This window comes from Typopeltis vanoorti, chromosome 4 (assembly GCF_054136105.1).
Source record: "Typopeltis vanoorti isolate ZY-2024b chromosome 4, IOZ_Tvanoo_1.0, whole genome shotgun sequence".
Lineage (NCBI taxonomy): Eukaryota > Metazoa > Arthropoda > Arachnida > Uropygi > Thelyphonidae > Typopeltis > Typopeltis vanoorti.
This window is the reverse complement of record NC_143552.1, coordinates 158,829,009-158,847,255: the sequence shown is the minus strand read 5'-3', so window position 1 is coordinate 158,847,255 and position 18,247 is coordinate 158,829,009. Positions and strand designations below refer to the sequence as shown.

Sequence of the window (18,247 nt, the reverse complement as noted above, 5' to 3'; positions counted from 1 at the left end):
GCCACTTAGCGTGCCATGTGTTAGTCAAATGAGTGCCTCCAATTGAATGACACAGGTAGAGTTGAAACTGGTACACTAACCTCCCCATAGATGGTGCTATCTGTCACACACAGCATTTCAAAATTGGTGTGAATTTTGTATGTCAGGCCAGAAATTTTTGGAACCTACCTTGTATGCTGCCAGGTGAAAGTAAATAACTTTACTATCCATAGGGGGGAAATCACCTTGTAAGAACTGAAGAGTTTCTTGAAGTGGTGTGTTGGTGAAGATGGAAATATCAAAAGAAATCATCATTTTATTGTCAAGCAAACAGAGATCTTTAATTTTATGTTTAAAATCAAATATTCTTAATTCATGCAAATTCTTATGTCTTGGAGTAATACCATAGCAATACTCCAAACTGCCTCTTGAGTTTGTCATAATTACATCATAGTGAACACACAACACAAATTACCGAGTATGGTAATTTGGCAATCATTTCATTGTTCCAGCAGTAGAACCACATATTTCATCCTGTTAGCTTTTATTTAACACACAAATCATCTATATGATTAGTATTACCTCCCCTCTTTTTCTATCTTTCCTAAAAAATGCTTTGCCCTTTACACTCGATTCCAGTTATTACATCTCACTCTGATAGCTAGCTTTCATTGATGCCAGTAATCTTAGACCAAAACTTATTTACCAAGACAACAGATGCTATCCCTTTGTTTCTGATGCTCCTATTTGTGTATAGACATAACATGTTACCTCGTGGCTTTTTCATGTACTTACATCTATAGTCTGTTTGGCCCAGTCGATCAGCTTTCTCTTTTCCATCCACAGACACACTCAAAAGTCTGACCCAAAGCATAAATTTCTGGCCTGTCACCAGATTCATAACTATGCTCAATGAATTCATATCAGTGTCATACATACATACATACAATAGTTGAACTTACAGTTTACATGCAATAATTTAACTTACAGATGCATTCTCATCCCCCCCCCCCAAAAAAACAATGATTTAGTTTCTCAGGCTCTCTGCATTAGGTCTTAAACCAATTCATTTGTCTAGGCTCCTGATGCCATATCCATTCAAGTGCAGGCCATCTCCCCTTACACAAGTGTTTTCTACCATCAAACTCACTCCACGCATCCAAAAACTCAAACATCCATTTTTCTACACTACTGTAAATGTGAGGTTTTTTTAATCTATTTTGATATCCTTTATTTTATTTCTTTATATCTCTTATTACTCTCTAATCTATTTCTTTTCTCTCTCTTTTATCTTATCGTCAATTCCCAAATCTTTAACTTGTCTCTTTCCCTTATACAACTCTATTAACTTTAAACTTATATCCTTCGTGATGGGGAGGAAGTGGAGAGGATCCAGAGACGAGTGACCAAGATGATAGAAGGTCTGTGGAATGAACCTTATGAGAATAGGTTGAAGATTTGTGGGTTGCAGAGATTGGACGATAGGTGAAGGAGGGGTGATATGATTGAGACATTCAAATTACTGAAGGGTTTCTATAAGATTGATCCAGAAGATATTTTTGAAAATATGACTGGTGGTGGGAGGACTAGGGGCCATGCATGGAAGCTGGGCAAGAGCATGGTTGACAAGGGAGTTAGAGCTAGGTTTTTTACTTGGAGAGTGGTGAATGAGTGGAATAAGCTTCCAGAGTCTGTTGTGGGTGCTACGACCGTGAATGAGTTCAAGGCAAGGTATGATAGATACTGTGTCAATGTTGAATAGTTGTTCTTGACATGATGTTAGGGCCTCCCTCGATGAGTCTGTTGACTCCTTGGCGTTGCCCGGAACAACAATAATAATAATAATAATCCTCCTGTTCCTTATTTTTATCTCCAGTATTCCTATTTTTATTATACCAAGGATCTCTAGATATTTATTTGAATTAGTGACTGCACCTCAGGAAATCCTTTTATGGCATTAAATATTACTACTTTCGGTAGATATCATTCCTTACTCTTATATACAGTCATGGCTATCCCTTTATCTAATTCTCGTATTAATTATCTATCTTCCCCGCTCACAAGCTCGGTTGTTTTTTTTAGAACAGTGCATCAGAGAACTAAAATATCAGGCAACACTCTATTAATATTTAAACAACAAAATTTTAATTCACATAAGACAAATTTTACACTGCATTTTCAGTAATAAAAAGAAACATCACAATTCAAATCTACATAAATAGACTAGTTAAGTTCCTGCATTTTCTCACACAAATCATATCACATATTTAACTAATTTTCTTAATATTACATAAATCATTTATACTGAGCAATGATACTTATTACTTAAATGTTAACTCTTACTCATCGAATACATAAACAATATCTTTTACGCACAATTGCTCTTTCCTTTCAATGCTGGGAATATTCTTTAGGCAATCACCAATTCAGCAAACAGTTATACTATGACTTAATTCAAACTACAAATTCCTGACACTTAATTACTTTATAATCTTTAACTGTTAGATATGCCTATTTAGATCAGCCTCTACTTACAGTCCATTAATAAGTGTTCTCTTAAAAGCTCAAGGAAATTTAACAAACAGGTCAACTCACTTTATAGCTGCTACCCTCTGTGTACTTGGCTTCGAACTGGACTTCCGTTCCATGTCAGGTTTTTCAATCCCTCTTTACGCCAGCAATAGGTCTACTGATGTTTCTAGGATACTCTGTCCTGCCGCACTTTGGGTGAAGATTATCGGCTTGTGGAATGCTTGCATGCCCGTTGGATTAATGGAGCAATTTCTTCCCTCTGACAACAGCTCCCAGCGAAGATTCATCAATTCGTCGTCAACTATCAGCTTTGCCTCGCGGATCGGCTCCTCGTGATCTTTCTTTTAGATCACGGGCATGATTTTTCCTGAAGTCGCATACTCAATGGACTACATCTGCTGGACAACCATTGCCGACTTCTCGATCACAACCTCTGGATCACTGACGAAAATTTCTTGAACTGATGATGCAATCTTTTTGCCCACGCCTTTTATTCAGTCACTTCCGAATCCTTGTGTGGAGATATGTGAACCCTGAACATTTCGGCAAAATCCCTTGATCCTTTTCTTTGACTGACCCTTCCTTTGTTTTTCTCCTACACTCCCTAAATCCTATTCATTCTGGCAGCGGACATTCGTTTGAAGCTTTTGTCGGTCCACCTAGCACTGACCTTGAGCTTCCCATGTAGAACACGCACAAAGTTTGACGTCTTTACAAAGCTCTAAAATTATACTGTTTACTAATGGCATGGTATTGCCTTAATACTACACCTTCTAGAATATTCCCTTATTTGGCATAGAGCAATATACAGATTCCCATTGGGATTATTTACATATAACATACATCTATTTACAAGTCACAATTCTTACTGGGCTTGACCTTGGTAAACTTTATGTAAAAATATTTAGACTTCTTATAGCTACATAAATATTTTTACACTACCTGTGCATTGAATCATTTGCCATGATAGCTCTTCTTCATAATTCAGTGCTGTTGTATCTTGGTAATACGCTAACAGTTTTCACTCTCTCACTTCTTCCAGCAATCCTTACATATCTTCTTTCATACTATATTTATTGCTACTTAAATTGGTAGTTTCAACAAGCACTACCATCTCCTTTACTTCTTTTCTGTTTCTCAGTTGCATTTGCTACATCTTTAACATGGCAAATGTAAGTCACTCCATCATCAGTTGCAAATTTCATGATCAAATCATCATACCATATTACTTCTTTTTTCTTATATTGTTATTTTTTTCTTATTTCTTATATTCGTTACTTTAACTCTGAACAACAGCTCTGCCTGCAGTATTCAATGGGTGAATTGAGTAGTTCATCGATACTGTTGCCAGTCTCAAGCCCGGATAAAGGAGGAGGGTTTGGCAATGGGCTAACAACCCATTTCCTAGAAAAAATATTTTGTTGAGAAAACTGAACAATATGAAACCAGACTGACTCTATGGAAACAATGTATGAAAGGAAAAGATTAACAAGAAATATTATGAAATCTGGAACATGGAATGTCAGGACATTATTACAGACTGGTAAAATGCAAAATGGAGCAGAAGAATTATTGAAATACAGTATGGATATCACAGCCTTACAGGAAATAAGATGGAAAGGACAGGGAGTAATTAATAAAAAAGATTGTAATTTATACTTTAGTTTTCTTATAAAACAAGGAGAAAATGGAGTTGTTTTATTATAACAAAAAAGGTCTACAAATCAGTATTAGGATTTACACCAATAAATAAGAGAATATGTAAAATGCATATTAAAGGTAAATTTCGTAACATTACATTTATAAATATTTATGCTCTGATTGAGAAAGCTGATGAAAATGCTATTGAACAATTTTATGATGCTATGATTGTATTAGGAGAGTTTAATGATAAATGAGGGAAGGAAGATATATATATAAAGAGGTGTTTGGAAGATATTGTCTACACGAAGAAACTGGTGATAATGGTAATAGAGTTGCTCAGTTTGCAACAACTCTGATAAATTAAGAGTAATGAGCACAACTTTTCCACATAAAAAGATACATTTAGGAACATGGATTATTCCAGCTAATAATGAGTTAAATCAGATAGATCGTGTTTTGATTTCTAAATAGATAGGCAACATCAATCATTTCTGTAAGAGCATACTGTGACTCTGACCACATGTTGGTTGGTGCAAAATTGAGACAAAGAATATCAATAATAAATAGAGGGAATGCAGAAAAAATTGAGAAATGGAATATTTAAGCTTTCACAAATAAAGAGGCTATTAAATTATACAAAGAAAAAAATAGAAGACATTAAAGAATTTGAAAATCAAAATAATATAGAAGATAAATGGAAGATAATTAAAAAAGCAATTGCAGCAGAAGGAATAATAGGGAAATATAAAAAATCAAAAAGGAATGGTTTGATGATGAATGCAGCAATGCAATAGAAATTAAAAATAAAGCAAGAAAGAAATATATACAAAGAAATACAAGAGCTAATAGTGAAAAATATCAAGAAAATAGAAAGGAATCAAATAAAATATATAATCAAAAGAAAAAAGAGATGCTGAAGAGAAAAATAGAGTTAATAAGTGAATATAATAAAAACGAAGAAATGAGAAAATATAAAGAAATTAATTCACTAGTACAAAATTTTAATCCTCAAATAATAGGATGTAGGAAGAAAATAATAGCCGAAAAAGAAGAATATAATAAATTTTGTTTAATCCTTTATCCCAGTGAGAGCAAGCAAAGTTTGTGCCTGAAAATATCTTCAGGACTGAATATAGTGTTGGGCTATCTTACCTGGGTAAGTAGTACAACACCAAGGCAACTCGTAGCAAAGGTGGAGCAAGCTACCAACACTCCTATCCCAGTATATCCCATAATGCAAAACACATCTCCTTGTGGATATGTATACTGTTATGCATTAAGGGATTGGCCACTACCCAGACTAGTTTCGACCTTTATTGAGGTCTCTTCAGTGGGAGTCAGGCCCAGAGTTGGAGATACCAGGCAGAAGCAGTAGCAAGGTCATCTTTACTTATAGGAGTTGCCAAAAGGTTTGCCAACTTTTTTTATTAAATTACTCTGGATTTAGAGAAAGATGCTGAAAGTTTATTTTTCACTAGGTTAGACTATAATAAATGCTCCAGCTTTGCTATGAGTTGCCTTGGTGTTGTACTACTTACAGGTAAGATAGTACAACACTATATTCAGTCCTGAAGATATTTTCAGGTACAAACTTTGCTTGCTCTCACTGGGATAAAGGATTAAACTAAATTTATTATAGTCTAACCTAGTGAAAAATAAACTTTCTGAAAAAGAAGAAGTCATGAAGAGATGGAAAAAGTATTTTGAAGAATTGTTATCAGAAGACGAAATTAATGATAATGAAGATGAAGATAGCAATTTGAGTGAATTTAGAATAAATGAAGAAAAAATAAAAGAACCAACTTATGAAATACTAAAAATTATAAAACAGATAAAAAACTTTAAAGTACCGGTATAGATGGAATAACAGGGGAGCTTATCAAGAATGCTGGAAAACCATTATGGGGAAAAAATCTCGCAATTAATAATTGAAATATGGAATGAAGAAAAATTGCCAGAGGAATGGAAAAAAGGAGTGATTCAACCAATATATAAATAGTTAAAATCAATAATATAAATAATATATAAAATCGATAAATTAGATAATATAAATAATATATAAAATCGATAAACTAGATAATATAAACAGATAAGACAACTGAATTGTAGTGATTATAGAAGAATCACATTGCTAAATGTAAAATATAAAATTTTATCAAGTTTAATAAATAGTAGATTAGAACCATACAATGTAGAAATTTTAGGAGATTACCAATTTGGTTTTAGACCAAAGAGATCTACCACTGATAATATATTTATTATTATTATTATTACTTAATACCTCATGGAGTCAAAGACTCATCTGGGAGGTCCTTTTATCATACACAGCGCTCATCATACCGTGCTTTAAACATACTCAAATTCTCTGCAGACACCACACTCTCAGGCAAGGCATTCCAATCATTCACAAACTCTGCATGAAAAAAACCTGCTTCTCACTCCCCTACTCATACCCACATTATACAGTTTCCAGGGATGACCTCTGGTTCTCCCTGATCTCCCACTATTTTCTGTAGAATCTCTCCAGCATTGATCCTATAACAACCCCTTACCAACTCGTAGGTCTCTATCATATCTCCCCTCTTCCTCCTGTCCACTAGACTCTGCAAGTTGCATCTTCTCAATCTTTCTCATACTCAACATTCCAGAGGTTAGAAACTACCTGTCAGTCAACTCTGGACACTTTCCGACATCTCTTCGTCCTTCTGAAAACCAGGTGACCAAATCTGGGCACAATAGTCCATGTGTGGCCTAATCAAAGCTTATACAGTGGAACAAGAATTTACCTACTTCTACAAGTCAGTGTCTTCTGCATCATTCCCAGAAGCCTTTGTGTTATCTTCACAATTTTGGCTGTGTGTGTTCCCTAAATTTCAGATCCTTATCCACTATCACCCCCAGATCTCTTTATTTCCTCCATCTCTGACTATATATCCTCATCAAGCATAAATTCTGCATCCCATTTTTGTTTTCCAAATTTTAAAAACTCACATCCCCATTCCCATGCCCAATTACTCAATTTATTCAAGTCTTCTTGTAAGGCCACAACATCTTCTCTACTCTTCATGGTTCATCTCAACTTTGCATCATCATCTGCAAACAACTGAATATCTCTATCCAAATCTTCACCAATATCATTAATATACAAGTTAAACAGCAATGGCCCTAAAACAGACCCCTGAGGCACACTACTAGTGACCTTCCTTTTCCTGGATATTGCTCCTCCATACAAAACTTGTTGATACCTATCAGATAGTCAGTCTCCAATCAAATGCACCAATCTAATATCCAACCCCATCCGCTCTAGTTTGACTATCAACTTATCATGCGATAATCTATCAAAAGCCTTTGCAAAATCTAAGTATATTACTCTGTATCCTTCTCCTCTCTCCAAGGAAGCAGTCACCTTATTGTAATAAGTAAGTAGATTACTAAAACATGACCTCCCTTTAGCAAATCCATGCTATCCATCAAAGATAATACCATTGTTGTGAACCCAATACTGGATCCTAGTTCTCACAAGTTTCTCCAACAACTTAACTACAACACCTGACACACAGATAGACCTATCAATGTCATCCTTTCATAATCATTCTTTCTTTTGCTGGCTACATATTGAAAGAACTCCTTAGGATTCTTTTTGGTTTCATTAGCTAACTGCTGTTCATACCTCACTTTAGCTACCCTCACCAACCAAGTCACCCACCTTGCCTGGTCTTTGTAGTCCTCATGGAATTGGTTATTTCCACTTCTCTTATGCTGTCTCTATAATGCCCTTTTCTCTGTATTGCATGCTTAATCTCTTTATTCATCCATTTCACACCTACCTTATTTAACCTTCTCACCCTTGGAATATGTTTAGACATTGCATCTACTGGATGTTCCAGAAAATTCCCCAAACTGCATTGATCTCTTTTCCAGCTAACTCATCATTCCATGCTATATCTGCAAGCTGTCTCCTGAGCCCTTCATAATCCCCCCCCCCTTGTAGTTCCATATATTCTTTTCTTACAGAGGTCTTCACACTGCTGGCAATATAGACTGGAATAGACCGAGAGTGACCTCATGGTCACTCTCACCAATTTGTGGGCAATTTGACACCTCATTTATAATTACATCCTCTGATGAGATGACCAAATCCAAGACCCTCAATCCTCGTGTGCCTTGTGCTACATACTGTCTGAGGTAATTATCCCTCAAAAACTCAAGAAACTCATTTTCTCTACTTCCAGTTGCTATCTCATCATTCCAGTCTATATTGCCATAATTAAATCACCCATAATGATCACTCTTTTCTTATTTACTTGGCTAATTTGATTATACATTTCATGGTCACTACCATGCACATTACCTGGTCTATAAGAACATCCAACTAAGTATTTCTTTCCATCCACCTCTATCTCACCCCATACTACCTCAAAACCTTCCTATCTATTCCTATCAGGATGTCGTACTCATCTAACCATGTCTCACTTATTCCAACAATTTTTGGGTGAACAGATTCAATTAGTGCAACCATTTCATCTGCTTTGTTTCTTACACTTCTAGCATTTGTATACAAACACAACAGCTCATTCCTGCATCTAAAGCTAGTTCCACTGATACCGCTCATTGATGTGATTTCTCCATGCTTGACTGGGGCCATTTCTACTTATTTATTTTAGAACCCTCTTCAGTTCCAACTGTTTCCTCTTGATCCCAGGTCTTCCCATTCCTTTCCTGTCTACACATGCTCACACATCCTCTCGGAGCATCCACCTTTCTCACGTTGTGTGGTTATGTATGGAATATAATATAGAATTATATAATTTATATATTGATTTTAAACAGGCTTTTGATAAAATAAATAGACAAAAAATTATTAACCTTAAATTAACAACATAAATTAATATCTTAAAAGATTGAGAATCCCATAAAAATTGGTTTGAATGATTCTAATAACACTAGAAGGATCTAAGGCAAGGGTTAAAATACAAGGTGAGTTAACAGAAGCATTCAAATTAAGTTTCAGGGTGAGACAGGGAGATGCACTATCTGCAAGTTTGTTTAATTTGACACTTGAATATATAATAAGACGACTCAATATAAGAGGCTATATTAGTAATAAATGTATACAAACTTGTGCATATGCAGATACTATTCCAGCAATTAGTCAGACCAAAAAAGATTTAGAAAGTAAGTTCAAAGAATTAATTAAAATCAAAATGATTTAAATGAAAATCAAACTTTATGCTAAAGAAGTTGGTTTACAAATTAATGAACAAAAAACTAAATATATGCAGTAGGGAAGAAATGGAAATAGAATAGCCTCTAAATATAGTATAGATGATTATAATTTGGAATCAGTAAATCATTTTAAATATTTAGGATCCCTAATTACAATAACGAATGATATAGCAGAAGAAATAAATAATAGAATAATAGTTGGAAATAAATGCTATCACATGCATAAAGGATTATTGGGTAGTAAAGCTGTAGATAAGAATTCTAAACTAAAAATTTATAAATCGATTATTAGACAAGAAATAACATATGGATGTGAATCATGGACTTTACCCCAAAAAGAAAATAATAGGTTAAGGATTTTTGAAAGGAAAATAGCGAAAAAATTTATGGACCAATTAAAGAGAAAAATGACAATTGGAGAATAAGAACAAATAGTGAAATTAATGAATTAATAAATGGGGAAGATATTGTTAGATTTATTAAGGCACAAAGAATAGCATGAACAGGTCATTTAGAAAGGATGGAAGAAAGTAGAGCAGTTTTAAAAATGAATAAATGGGAAATAATTGGACAAAGATGAAGAAAAAGACCTAAAAAGAGATCGTTAGATGAGGTTGAGAAAGACCTTGGAATTCTTAAAGTTAAAAATCGAAAAAGTACTGCATTGAATAGAGTAGAATGGAAAAATATTGTGAAGCAAGGCAAAACCTATAAAGGGTTCTAAAGCTAAAAGAAGAAGAACTCTGAACATCTCTTAACCCTATTCAAATCCACCCAACCATTGAATACCACTCTCATATCTGGGATGGTGCTCCTAAGAGCTTTATGAAAATAGTGGATTCTATACAGAAAAGAGCAATTAGACTGATTGATGCCCTCTCTCACTAATACATTTCACTAACTTCTGCACAGGCATTCAGTCTTCACAGCCTGCATCTTCTGTAAATACTTCTATGGCTGCTGCTCATCAGAACTGATATCAATAATTCCCCTACCCTCTTGAAAATCCATCCAAATGCATTCAACAGTTGACCAGCACCCTCTCACAGTTCAACTCCAAATCCACAGAAAAAAATTTTCCTCTTATTCGTTTATTCCTTCCACTGCTGCCCTCTGGAACACCATGTGTTTCCCAAGGAATACAACCAACAGCTTTTTATATTAAACGTATAATATTCTTATCACCCATCGACAGTACTAACGTACTATAGGTTGGCCAACCTTTCAAGGATGGGCTCTCCATAAAAAAATAAAAATAAAAAATATTCTAATTTACTTACCTTATTGTTATTATTCTTTGTCTACTTTATCTACTTCAATGTTTTCCTGCTTCTTATTCAGCTGATTTTTCTTATTCTGTCTGAGTTTCTTTAAATGTTTCTTGATTTTTTTTTTAAATTCTTTTATTGATTGTCTAATAATTTATTTTAATTGACATATTTCAAAAGTTGTTATCCTCACTTGACTCTTCAACAGCAGTGCTGCAGTACATCTGCTCAGCTGGACAAAGGTTTCTTTCTCTAGCATCTGCATTAATCTAAATTTAACACTATACCTACTATTATATCACTAAATACAATAAATCCACTAATAAAACTCCCGTGATATACTAAAAATACACCAGTTCATTTAAGAAAACTCAATATAAATATATATATATTTTTTTTTTCTTCTCTCTCTCTTCCTGTTCTTTGTTGAAGGCAATCAGAGACTGCTTATTTTTCAGACTTACTGTTATTATTATTATCATAACCACCCATCAATAATAACATCCCAAAATGATAACAACAAAGATTCATCACTTGAGATCTATGCTGACCATTATTCAAATAATTCCTATCATGCTTCTCTTTAAACTGACAGTGACACTGCACCAACATCCACCTTTGGTAACTTATTCACCTCTCTCCAAACAAAAAATCTGATCATCACATCGATGATTAGATTTTTTGTTTGGAGAGAGGTGAATAATTGTTATCTCTTCTTCTCTCCTTCCTGGCTTGTGTTGAAAAATTCCTCTAAATCTTTCTAGAAAATCCCCTTAGTAAATTATACTAAGAGGATTATACCACTCTTCTACCAGCCAGTCAGATTTTGTGATTTGCACACCTTCAATTTGCCGTTATATTGATTACTCCAAAGACCTGTCACTATCTTAGTCATCTACATATAGATCCTCTCTACTACTTCCTCATCTTTGAAATGAGGACGTGCTGAACTGAACTATATGATCAAGTAGTTCAGATGTGTTCATTTTAAGGTCTTAATGAAAAGGAGTCAATGTACAAGTGATCCGTTGTCCTCTTTGGAAAAAGTGGTAGAGGATTTAATTTTTTTTTTATTCATTAATAATTTAATAAAATAGAGATTTTTAAAAATAAATCTAATTTTTTAAACAAGAATATTATTAAAATATAAATATTTTATCCATGTAAAGGATATAATATATCCATTCAAATTTAAATTAAAACTTTCCTGAGAGCTTATGGCATAGGAACTGTCTTGGTTTGCACTACTTCAAAGATATGAACTCAACCAAAGACATATTATTATTATTAACGTCTTACCTCCATGGAGTCTGAGACTCATCATGGGAGGTACATACTATTGCACAGAATGCTCATCCAACCGTGTACCTTAAATTGCTTCAATGTATCTACATCCACAACACATTCAGGTAATGCATTCCACTCACCAACCACTCTCCATTCAAAAGAACCTACTTCTCACTCCTCTGCTCACACTTTCCTTATACAATTTCCAGCAATGGCCTCTTGGTCTACTTCCTCCTCTTCCATTCTGTGAAAAATCTCTTCCATGTCAACCTGATAACAACCACTGACCAGCTTGAATGTCTGAATCATATCCCCCCCCCTCCTATTCATGAAGCTTTGCAATTTACATTCTCCCAATCTATCCTTGTACTCCACATTCCAAAGACCACTAATCACCTTTGTAAATCTTCTCTGGACCCTTTCTAATATATCCTCATCATCATGGAAACCCGGTGATCAAATCTATGCACAATAATCCATATGAGACCTAATCAAGGCGTCATATGGATTATTAACATCATAACCTCCTTATTTCTGCATGTCAGGGTCTTCCACATCATTGCCATTATCTGATGTGACATCTTCACAACTTGTGCAATGTGACCCCTGAATTTCATTTCCTTGTTCACCACCACTCCCAGATCTCTCATCTCCTCTACCTCCTTTAAAGTTTTTCCACCAAGTATATAGTTTTCATCCCATCATTGCTTACCAAATTTCAAAACCTTACAATTTGCAATATTGAACTGATAGTAACACTTACTTGCCTATTCATGCCATCTATTCATGTCCTCCTGTAAGACCATACCATCCCCTTGACTCTGCATTGCTCTTCCCAATTTTGCATCATCTGCAAACAGCTGCATATCACTAGTTAAACTTATCCTGATATCATTAATATAAAAATTGAACAACAATGTTCCCAAAACTTGCCCCTGCCATGCATCACTAGTGACCTTCCTCTTTCAGGATACTGCACCCCCATATATAACTTTCTGATACCTTTCTGACAGTCAGTCACTGATCCAACTCAGAAATCTGTTATCCAATCCCATCCATTTCAATTTATTTAACAACTTGTCATGTGGCAGTCTATCAAAAGCTTCTGCAAAATCTCAGTACACCACTGTATATGCATCTCCCCTGTCCAAGGTATTTGTCACCTTTTTATAGAAATATGATCTTCCTTTAACAAACCCCTGCTGATAACCACAGAGAATACTGCTGTTATCAACCCATTTCTGTATCCTACTTCTCACCAATCTCTAGTTTGCCTATATATATTTGCCTTTTATTAGCGCAATTAGTGAGAGGGCCGCTCTGTCTAGTCATAGCAGTCCTCTTATGTCAGAAAGTTATATTTTTTATAAGTGAACTTTTGATAGTTGCATATATAATATTTTATAATATTTATAATATATATAATATTTTAGTAATAATCATTTATTTGTTTTCCAGTATCAGCAAAAAATTTTGACTGCAAAAATCTCTATATCCATTATTTTTTTGAGGTTTCTGATGGTAAGCAGTGTTATATTTGCAAATCTAATTATATTTTTAGTGTAAATATTAAATTTTTTTCTGAAAGACCACATTTCTGATTAGTTAATTTATTTTTCTCAACTAAAAGAGATATTCCTCTTTTATTTGAATTTCCTTTAACTTCAATTATTTGTTTATTTTTTTAATATCTCATTCTAAAACAAAAAAGAAAAAAGTTACAGTGACTCTCAGATTAATAAATGCTATTATTCTGAATTCATTTACTATAAGAAATAGTTCTAGCAAAAATCATAGCATCAGTACTCTTTACTGTAATATGAGGTTTGAAGTATAGCAAATCTTCTATTGTTATAAAACCATTCATTTAGTCCCTATAAGTTAACTATAGTGAACATTGAAATTCAGTGTCTTGGTGTAGAAGATTCTATGATTAACATAATATTATTGTTTTTGTTTTTTAATACCAACCTGTTATTTATTAAATCAAGTAAGTAATGTTAGGTTGCATCCTTATATTGCTTGAATTTTACTGTATATCAATTGCATGAAATATTGGTGTCTCATGCTAAATAATATTTTGCTTCACTTTTATGGTGTGAAAGCCAGTCAACTGATGAACTCTTGTTTTCAGGACATTTTTGTATGCTCATGTAGATTTATTTTTCCTGACTTGTCCATCTATAATTGCTACATGTGCAGCATACCTCATACATGCCTATATTTTTGAAGGGGAGGGCATCAAATCTTATTATTATGGTTATTTGAGAATAGATGTGATCTTATATAATGGACCGAAGAAAACTTCTTTAATGTATCCTTTCTTTCATGCTTACATGGTGATCAGACATCATTAAAATTATGGAAACAACTATCATGTTAGAGTAAAACTTTAGTTTAATATAAACTAAAATAAACACTCAACATTTCAACCTTCACATAAGGTCATCACCTGGACTTGTAGATTGTAGTGCAACTTGTTTCTTTGTGTATACTCCAGATGTGTGTATACTCCAGATGATGACCTTAATATGAAGGTCGAAATGTCAAGTGTTTATTTTGGTTTATATTAAACTAAAGTTTTACTCTAACACGGTAGTTGTTTCCATAATTTTCATGATGTATTCTTCGATGTGTGGAAGAATATCCTGCACATTTACAATTGTGATTTTCTTGTTTATTTTCATGTATTGTTCCTGCCTTAATATTTTGTATTAAGTTATAATTATACCCATTCTTATCAGTGTCCTCTACGTATAAAGTTCCTCATTTGTTGTCTTTTGTTTTCCTCCATCACTTCAGATAGTGCATTTCTCATCCTGATGAGTCTAATGATATGCCACTTTTGAAATGTATGAAACATCTCTCAGTGTTTGTTTCCTTGTTATATGGTAAATTCACTATGATGGGAACCAGGAACAATTGAAACCAGAAAAAAAAAAAAGAAGAAGAAAAAACATCTAAATATGAAAGAAATTTTTCTACTTCAAATTTGGACATAAAAGCTATATTTTGTGATGTTTTGCAAATACGCATTGTACAAGTCCCAACTGTGAATAATCAACTTATTTAATCCATTCCTTTCATTTAATATGTAGTTTTCTATTTGAAAATCTGTGTGATTTGTATGATTAACTCTGACTCCAACATGAATTGGCATGTTGGAGTCAGAGTGACAAATCACTGAACTTTATATATATTGTTGTAATTTGGATTGACTCGGGATGTATACATTTATAAAATTAAAATTTAACTGACTAGAACTAGAGAAAGTATAACATGGATGGAATAAATAAATTATTTATTTATTTATTTATTAATTAGTTCATGTTGGTCAAGTTCATCATACTAGTATGATGAACCATACCAAAGGAAATATATGATGATACCAAAGGAAATATAAATAATTAACTTAAATTAAGGGGATATTAAATCCCACATAGTTTTAAAACCGAATAAGAAACTCAAAGATTGGAATCAGAGAGTTTCTTGCCGAATATAGTAAACTATAAAGTATCGGCGAACACTAGTGTTAGCAAATGCAAGTGATCCTAGTACGTAGTACAATACTGGGCAACTCGTTGCAAAGGTGGAGGAAGAAGTTCAGATCGCTATTCTTAGGTATTTTCCATAATGTAAAAACACATTTCCTAGGAAATGTATGCTGTTATTACATTATGGAGGGAGGTCACTGCCCAGACCGGTTTCAGCCTTTTTTGAGGCTTCATCAGTGAGCAGCTAGACCTAATACCAAAGTGTATAGCGAAAAGAACTTATGTACTTTGCGAACGAGTTTTCCAAATAGGTGCAACCATTAAGTTACTTAAGTATAAAGAGCTAATAAGCTTCATTTCGGCAATGAAAACGTTAATTTGAAAACGTAACGTTTTCATTGCCGAAATGAAGCTTATTAGCTCTTTATACTTAAGTAACTTAATGGTTGCACCTATTTGGAAAACTCGTTCGCAAAGTACATAAGTTCTTTTCGCTATACACTTTGGTATTAGGTCTAGCTGCTCACTGATGAAGCCTCAAAAAAGGCTGAAACCGGTCTGGGCAGTGACCTCCCTCCATAATGTAATAACAGCATACATTTCCTAGGAAATGTGTTTTTACATTATGGAAAATACCTAAGAATAGCGATCTGAACTTCTTCCTCCACCTTTGCAACGAGTTGCCCAGTATTGTACTACGTACTAGGATCACTTGCATTTGCTAACACTAGTGTTCGCCGATACTTTATAGTTTACTATATTCGGCAAGAAACTCTCTGATTCCAATCTTTGAGTTTCTTATTCGGTTTTAAAACTATGTGGGATTTAATATCCCCTTAATTTAAGTAACGTTTTCATTGCCGAAATGAAGCTTATTAGCTCTTTATACTTAAATAAATAATTAATTTCTTGAACTTACTAATTCTTCACAGGAATTTCAACCAGCATTTTCGAATGTGCTAATGTGCAAATGTGCATATGGTTTATCAATTAGATAGCAGCAGAAACAATTCAATATGTTTATGGAGAGATAACTGTGCATTATTCATTCTATATAAGCAACACGTAAACACAGTTAAAAAATATTTAATTAAGATGAATTAATTACCTATATTTCGATTCACATATTGTGGATCATTGTCAGTGTAATACATTTAATTTTTACACTGTATTACATGTAATACAGTGTAATACACAAAAATTGAACAACATTGATAGTATATGAATAATGGAATCTCTCCTTATATGCAGTCACAAAACAGCCAAATAAAAAAATGATAATACTATTAGGATAAACTGAAGTATGTGCATGATAATACTATTAGGATCAACTGAAGTATGTGCATGTGTGATTATATTAATAATTATAAATTAATTAAAAATTTTGAAGCATATATGTTACATATAATAAAAACTTAGATAATTAAACAGTGTAGTTCTTAATAACAGTTTCCCAGATTTTTGGCATAGAGAGTCCATCATTAAGGTTGAGATTTGGGTGATGCTGAAGTATTGCAGAACTTTCTTTAAAGAGACTCATTTATGGGAACATCGTAATTTTATGTTCTGCTAGATCTGATTTCCATTTCTTGGTGGAAATGTGGGATTGGTGTTCAGAAAGATATATAGAAATAGATTGGCCTGTTTGTCCAAAGTAGAATAACTTGCTGTTGCATGGAACTGAATAAACTTCAGGTATTAGTAGAGATGGAATTTTATCTTTGCTCCCATCCTTACTAACTTTTATTTACAACTACTAGAAGAAAAAAAGTTTAATAATTAATCCAAAACCTTCGATATGGCTTCACCATATGGGTGATGTCTTTACAGTTTGGAATAATTCATGTGAACAGCTAGATATCTTCTTACAAAAAAGTCAATAGTCTTCATCACAGAATCAATTTCGCTATGAAACTTGAATCAAATGGAACTATATCTTTTCATGATGTTCTTATAAAAAGAGAATTGGATGGCTCCTTATCAACATTTCTTTTTCACAAATCTTTCTTTTTGGTTCGATATATCCCTCAGACATTGACTCCCCCCCTCACAAAAACATGGCTATCAAATGCCTTCTTTCCAAAGCTCATATTATCTGTTCTTCGTCTGACGAACCTACTTCAGAAAGAAATTTGTACAATTAAAGAAATGCATTCTCAACTTTAAAAAGGTTTAATATTTTCATAACTTTCAAGCCTATAAATTCTATTAGCTCATTAATACCATCCCCAAAAAATAAAATTTCATCTCTACCTTGTAGTCTATTCAGTCCCATGCAACTGCAAAGTATTCTACTTTGGACAAATGGGCCAATCTATTTCTATATGCCTTTCTGAACACCAACTTACATTTCCTCCAAGAAATGAAATAAATCAAATCTAGTGGAACATGGGATTACTAATACTAGCTGCAAGATCCTTTGGAATGATGCCAAGTTACTACACAGATGTTCTCATAAATATGAGTCTCTTTAACCCACCAACCAGCCACAACGTCTATAGACGTCGAGATAAATCTGGATACGAAGCTCTAAAACCCATTGAATAACATGGATAAGAAGTTCAATTTGGTGTCACTATTTCATCCACATTGGCCGGTAGGGAGGTTAAAGGAAGTTCAAAAGTATTTCAGCATTGCCAAAATTTCAACCTTAACGATAAACTTTTTATATCAAAAATCTGAGAAATTGGTATAAAGAACTATACTGTTTGATTATATAAATTTTTATTACATGTAACATATATGCTTCAATTTATTTATTTATTTTTATAATTTTTTTATATAATCACATGCACGCACACTTCAATCAACCCTAAT

The 18,247-nt window shown here is 33.6% G+C and overlaps 1 protein-coding gene across 4 annotated transcripts in view; it reads left to right on the top strand.

Moving 5' to 3' along the window:
• LOC150107791 (tectonic-like complex member MKS1) overlaps positions 1–18,247 on the top strand; it is a 289,973-nt gene that overhangs the window by 138,396 nt on the left and 133,330 nt on the right. For all 4 annotated transcript variants that reach the window (XM_090391544.1, XM_090391542.1, XM_090391543.1 and 1 more), the window contains one exon: positions 13,395–13,457. In XM_090391544.1, coding sequence (XP_090247670.1) covers positions 13,395–13,457 — 63 coding nt within the window. The remainder of the gene's footprint in view (positions 1–13,394; positions 13,458–18,247) is intronic.